This window comes from Coffea arabica, chromosome 5c, assembly GCF_036785885.1.
Source record: "Coffea arabica cultivar ET-39 chromosome 5c, Coffea Arabica ET-39 HiFi, whole genome shotgun sequence".
Lineage (NCBI taxonomy): Eukaryota > Viridiplantae > Streptophyta > Magnoliopsida > Gentianales > Rubiaceae > Coffea > Coffea arabica.
The window spans coordinates 39,067,094-39,074,024 of record NC_092319.1 but is presented as its reverse complement, the minus strand read 5'-3'; the positions used below and the strand labels follow the sequence as shown (position 1 = coordinate 39,074,024).

The 6,931-nt window shown below is 40.1% G+C and overlaps 1 protein-coding gene across 1 annotated transcript; it reads right to left on the bottom strand.

The window, feature by feature from the left end:
- Positions 1-494: 494 nt before the first annotated feature.
- On the bottom strand, positions 495-3,053 carry LOC140007331 (putative late blight resistance protein homolog R1A-4). The gene has a single exon (XM_072050061.1). The coding sequence runs from the start codon at positions 3,051-3,053 to the stop codon at positions 495-497; it is 2,559 nt and encodes an 852-aa protein (XP_071906162.1).
- Between the last annotated feature and the right edge of the window lie 3,878 nt (positions 3,054-6,931).

Below are 6,931 nucleotides of genomic sequence, written 5' to 3'. Positions count from 1 at the left end.
TAACAAGAAACTTGCAAAGAAAACAAGAACAACTTGATCTTGATTGATGCTCAACAGATACAACATAACCAGTATGTGTACAGAAATAAAGGGTTAAAAAAGAAAAGTAGACTGAAGTGGCTTCCAAACCAAACCAAACCAAACACACTTGGAAAGATCAGTCATCCATCGTGAAATAAAGATCTTCAGATCAGTATTTGCTCTTCCTGAATTTGCTCCACTGAACTTGTAGAGTTGGGACATTTAGATACTTCAATTATTTCAAGAGTTGATATATTTTCCAAACAAGAAGGGAAGTCCTCCAAAATCTTGCAGCCTTCCAATGCTAATTAAGAAAAAGAAAAAGAAAAACTATTAAGAAAAAGAACAACTTGATCTTGATGCCAAAACAGATAAACATAACCCGTAGCAGTACATAAGTAAAGTACTTAAAAAACAAATGTAAAGTAAACTGGCTGTCCAAAGCAAACTTACTTGAGAAGATCAATCGTCCATTATGAGATAAGGATCTTCAGATCGGTATTTCCATTGCTTCTTTGCTCTTCCTGAATTTCTTCCAATGATCTGGTACAGCTGGGACATTTTGACACCTCAATTATTTCAAGGGCATAACTATTTCCCAAACAAGAAGGGATCTCCTGCAACGCTCCACAGCGATCCAATACTAGCTTCTGTAGACGAGGAAAATAGTCCTGCTCCTCGTACTCATACTCGGAGGAGGCTGTCCACTTCACAATGTTCAAGGAAGCTAATTTCAAGAAACGAACTTTAGGGAACTTCTCTACTTCCATTTCCCATATTTCCCCCTCAAAGGCTTGTTTGAGTAATTTGAGTACCTCAAGATTGGGTAGATTTCCAATTGCTGCCATTTTGCTCCATGGCAAGCGAAAATAAGATAGGGTCAATTTTTTAATAGTCAATGGAAATTGGAAATCTAACTGATATCGGTCACCGCCGTAAATAACGCAACTCAGACTGAGTGATTCCAACTGACTTAGACAATTCATTGCTACATGATATTGAACATCTGGCTTCAGATTGACAGAGCATCTCAGCTTGCGGATATTTGGAAACTTTCTCAACAGCTTGCTGATGTTTTCCTCAGGATCGAGAGACAAACAGGACAAGAAATCTAAGTCACGCAACTGTGACGAGTTGTCAAGATTGTCTCTAGGGAAAAAAAAACAATAATGCTTATCGACCTCATCAATTAGCTGTAAATGCCTTAGTTTCTTCAGGTTCCATATGGTATCTGGTAGTGAAACTGAACGATGAGTTGAAGAATTTCGCCAAATCAAAGTTTCCAAGTTCGGCAGATTGCATACTGATGATGGGAGACTGATTTTACCTCGACCTAGAATCGCCAAGTAGCGCAAGTGAACAAGCAGTTCTACCTCTCTAGGAAAGGGGTCGAGTCCAATTTGGCTCAAATCTAACACTCTAACAAGTTTGATGATGTGAAAAATGAATCGGAGGTCAAAACCAATACTGTCTTCATCGTGACTGAATAATAATAGACTGCGTATGGCAGGAGAAAATAACCTCAAGTTGTCAAAGTGCTCGACCTTAGAATCAATAATGCATAAGCGACGTAGGTAACATGGCAAAGTGAAAGCAGATAAGTCATCATACCTACGTACCCGCTGCAAAAGCTTTTCTTCTTTGGCTTTTGTCACACAAAACTCATATAACAAATCGTGAATACGACAAGCTTTGACCCCATCAATGGATCTTGGTTTCGAAACTATGACCAAGCTTCTGCTAATAAGTTCCATCAGGTAATCATTTGCCACATCCTCTGATCTCTTGAGATGAGTTTTTTGAACAAAACCTTCAGCAACCCATAGAGAAATCAACCTCCTGGTATTGTGTTCATGGTCTTCTGGAAAGGCTCCAAAATAAAGAAAACATGCCTTCAGATTATCAGGTAAGTGTTTGTAACTCAGCTCTAATGTAGCGGTACATTGTTCCGTACTAGAAACATTCCTTGAACTTAAACCTTCCACTGCTTCTTTCCAACCATATCGGTCCATCCTTGAGAGAATTCCGGCAAGAATGACAACCGTAAGAGGTAGTCCTTGACACATTTCCACGACTTGCTGTCGAATTTCACATAGTTCTGGAGGAGCCAAATCTTGTCCAGGATATAACTTCCCTTTTAGCAAATCCCAGGTCTGATTAGGAGTGAGTTGAGGAAGAGAATACGGTTCATGGTCGAGTTTGGCTTGCGGAGCAACACCACGGAGCCGACTTGTCAAGATAACTCTACTTCCATTTCCATCATCAGGGAATGAGGCTTCCAATCCGTTCCATACATCAATGTCCCATACATCGTCCAAAACAATGAGATATCTCTTTTTCAGCAAACATCTTTTGACTTGAAGAGCCAGATCTTCTTCACCCATCTTAAAAACATCCTCAGGAAGCTTGGGCTCAATACAAGTCAAAATTTGAAGCAACAGATTTCTCTTTTGATATATTTGAGAAACAGTACACCAAGCACGCTCTTGAAAATGGGAATTCACTGAAGAATCATTGTACACTTTTCTAGCCAAAGTTGTCTTACCGCATCCCGGCATACCCACAATGGAAACAATTTTCACTTGGCGTGATCCATATCTGAGTCCATTGATTATCGATGCCGTCTCATCCTCGAATCCCACCACCACATCATTGACTATTGGCTTACTTCCTTCTTGTGGCATGTGATTGAATCTCTTCGTTACTTCCTTAACTTTTCCACCAAGTCTTTCGCTATCACAAATCTTCAAGGCCGCAGCTTTAATGATGTTCATTTCTTCTAAAATGGAATGAATAGACATTGAAGAAGAATCTAAGATATTTCCAGTTATTAAGGAGTCAATAAAAAGCTCTATCCTGTATGCCACCCCAACAATACGATTCCAAATTGCCTGGACCTCCTCATCTTCATTTTGCAGCTCCACAATTTTCCACAGCAAAGAACGTAAACAAACAAGTACTTCCTGGACTTTTTGAATTGGATGATCGATCAAAGCAATCGAGCCGGCCTCAGAACTTGTCACATCCATCATCTTTTCTAGAAGGGAATCAACAAAGCCCAGTCCATTGTGTTGCGGAAGCCCTACCAAAGTTAAGGTATAACGAGTAAATTATTGTACCTAAAATTGCAAAATGGTAATTCCCAGGAAATATTTGGTGAGGCACACTGGCCTGCTTAAGTACCAATTTCCTAGACAGAATCACCTATATATGCACTTAATTGCACAATAACTCACTACAAATATACCTACAAATATAGCTACTAAATAGACAATAAAATAGAACACCAGAATTTAACGAGGTTCGGCTAATTTGCCTACGTCCTCGGACACTACCGACAATTTAATATTTCACTAGAAGAAATATTACAAAGAGAGAGAAGAAAGCAAGTTATTGGCTCTTGCTTGGTGTACTTGAATTGGTTTGTTTGAGAGCTATTTATAGTTCTCAAACAACCTCTCAAATGTTAAACTTAACCGATGTGGGATTTAGAAACTTAGGCCAAAGATTTCAAAGTCCTCAATTTTGGCTTGAAAAAGTCATCAATTGAGGCTTGGCTTTGAATTCAACAAATCTCCACCTTGGCATAATTTCTAATCCCACCAAAAATAAAAATTTTTTTCCCTCAAATTCGGTGGTGTCTTCAAATGCGTTGTCAAGCGCCAATCTTCAAGTTGTGCACAACATTTATCAAATTCAAACAATGTTGGAATTTGATAGTTGTCACAACCTTCGTAAGCATATCAGCAGGATTCTCCTTGGTCTGAATCTTTTGAAGTAGTATCGTACTATCTTCCAAAATCTTCCTCACAAAATGATACCGTACGTCGATATGCTTCGTCCTTGCATGATAAACTTGGTTCTTTGCTAAATGAATAGCACTCTGACTATCACAATGAACTTTGATAGACTTCTGTCCAATTCCCAATTCATCAAGCAATCCATGAAGCCAAATTGCTTCCTTAACAGCTTCCGTAACTGCCATATACTCCGCCTCTGTAGTAGACAAAGCAACTGTTGACTGTAAGGTAGACCTCCAACTGACTGGTGCCTTAGCAAGTGTAAAAACATACCCAGTCGTTGATCGACGTGTATCTTGATCTCCTGCGTAGTCGGAATCACAATATCCAACTACGCCTTGACCAATCTTCTCATCCCGCTCAAATACTAATCCAACATCTACGGTGTTCAAAATATACCGTAAAATCCATTTCACAGCTTGCCAATGCTCCTTGCCAGGATCATGCATGTACCTGCTCACAACTCCAACTGCTTGTGAAATGTCGGGCCTTGTACACACCATAGCATACATCAAGCTACCCACCGCATTTGCATACGGTACCTTTGCCATATATTCTCGTTCTGCATCATTCTTTGGAGATAACGATGCACTAAACTTGAAATGAGGAGCAAGTGGAGTACTAACAGGTTTAGTCTTTTCATTCATACCAAACCTCTTTAATACTTTACTAAGATACTCTTTCTGTGTCAAATAAAGCCTCCCCAATCTTCTATCTCTACTTATCTCCATGCCGAGAATTTTCTTGGCTTCGCCGAGATCCTTCATTTCAAACTCCCGACTCAAATGAGATTTCAATTTTTCAATCTCACCTTGATCCTTGGAAGCTATCAACATATCATCAACATAAAGAAGAAGATATATGTAGGATCCATCTCGTAACTTGCGCAAATATACACAATCATCATATTTGCTTCTTGTGTACCTTTGCCCCATCATAAACTTGTCAAATCGCTTATACCACTGTCTTGGAGACTGCTTCAATCCATACAACGATTTGTCAAGCTTGCATACCATCTTTTCTTTACCAGCAACTTTGAATCCTTCTGGCTGAGTCATGTAGATTTCCTCTTCCAAGTCACCATGTAAAAACGCAGTTTTTACATCTAATTGGACAAGTTCCAGATCCAATTGTGCTACCAAAGCCAATAAAATTCTGATGGAGGAATGTTTCACGACTGGAGAAAACACTTCGTTGTAATCAATTCCCTTCTTCTGAGCGTAGCCTTTAGCCACCAATCTTGCTTTGTAGCGAACACCAGACTTGTCAGGAAATCCTTCCTTCTTTGCATATACCCACTTGCATCCGATTGCCTTCTTTCCCTTTGGAAGACTGGTTAGCCTCCATGTTTGATTCTTATGAAGGGAATGTACTTCTTCATCCATTGCAATCCTCCACTTTTCTTTATCCGAACTTTGAGCTGCTTCATTGAAAGTGGCAGGAATATCAACATTTATGGTTGGGGATGCATAGGCCACTATATCAGCAAAACGAGCAGGTTTTCTGATTGTCCTCTTTGGCCTACTGGTTGCAATTGATTCATGTTGCTGTGAAAGTTCTTCAACTGGAACATTTTCTTCAGTTGATTTTTCTTCTACCATAGGAGTCCTTTCATCTACTCCGATATCCACTGCTGGTCTGATAATGCTTCTTTCAAACTCCATCTGCTTAGGAGTGCTCTCCACCTGTTGGGGAGTACTATCATTCTGCTGTACATCTACCTTTGTTAACATGGTAGATTCATCAAAGGTGACATCCCTGCTGAAAACTATCTTTTTCGTTTCGGGACACCAAAGGCGATAACCTTTAATGCCTGTTGTGATCCCCATAAAGAGCGCCTTCTTCGCCCTTGGATCCAACTTTGATTCTTTAACATGATAATATGCAGTAGAACCAAACACATGTAAGGAATCATAATCTGTAGCAGGTTTTCCCGACCATTTCTCTAATGGCGTTTTGCCGCCAATAGCAGTTGATGGTAAGCGATTAACGAGGTGATTTGCATATGCTAAAGCCTCAGCCCAAAATTGTCTGCCCAACTCAGCATTGGACAACATACACCGAACTTTCTCCACCAATGTCCGGTTCATACGCTCTGCCACCCCGTTTTGCTGTGGTGTATCTCTGACTGTGAAGTGCCGAACAATGCCTTCATTTTCACAGACCTCCATGAACGGATCACTAGTGTATTCACCTCCGTTGTCTGTTCGAAGGCGTTTGATCTTTCTTTCTGTTTGAGTTTCCACCATCTTTTTCCACTTGATGAAAATTCCCAATACTTCACTTTTCGCCTTCATAGTATACACCCATACTCTTCGAGAGAAGTCATCGATAAAGGTAACAAAATAATTCTTGCCTCCCAAAGAAGTTGTTTTGGAAGGTCCCCACACATCAGAGTGCACATAATCCAAAATACCCTTGGTATCGTGAATTGCAGTGCCAAATTTTACCCTTGTCTGCTTTCCTTTGACACAATGCTCGCAAAAATCTAACTTGCAAACACTGGCTCCTTTTAATAGTTCTTGATTCATCAGAAGATTCAAAGATTTTTCTCCGGCATGCCCTAAGCGCATATGCCATAATCTGGTTACTTTCAATTCTCGATCATCACTGGAAGCCACGGCCGCTACTCCAACAATTGCATTACCTTGATAGTAATACAAGTTATTATTTTTTCGGATTCCTTTCACCAGCACCAATGCACCTGAAATGATTTTCATCACTCCATTATATGCCGACACCTTGTAGCCCATTGATTCTAGTACTCCCACAGAAATGAGGTTCTTTTTCAATTCTGGCACATATCGGACATCAGTTAGAATCTTAATTGATCCATCCTGATTCCTTAGCCGAATTGAACCAACCCCATTTGTTGCTAATGTGGTCTCATCTGCCGTGTAGACCACTCCACCTTATTTTTCCTTGAAATCAAAGAACCATTCTCTATTGGACGTCATATGATGGCTACAACCTGAGTCCAATAGCCATGTACTAGAATGACCAGTAGGCATGACAGCTAATGAAAAATCTGAGTTTTGATCAATGCACTCAGATACATTTGAATCCGCAACAGCTTTTTCTTTGTCAGGTCTACCCTTCAGTTTTGGGCA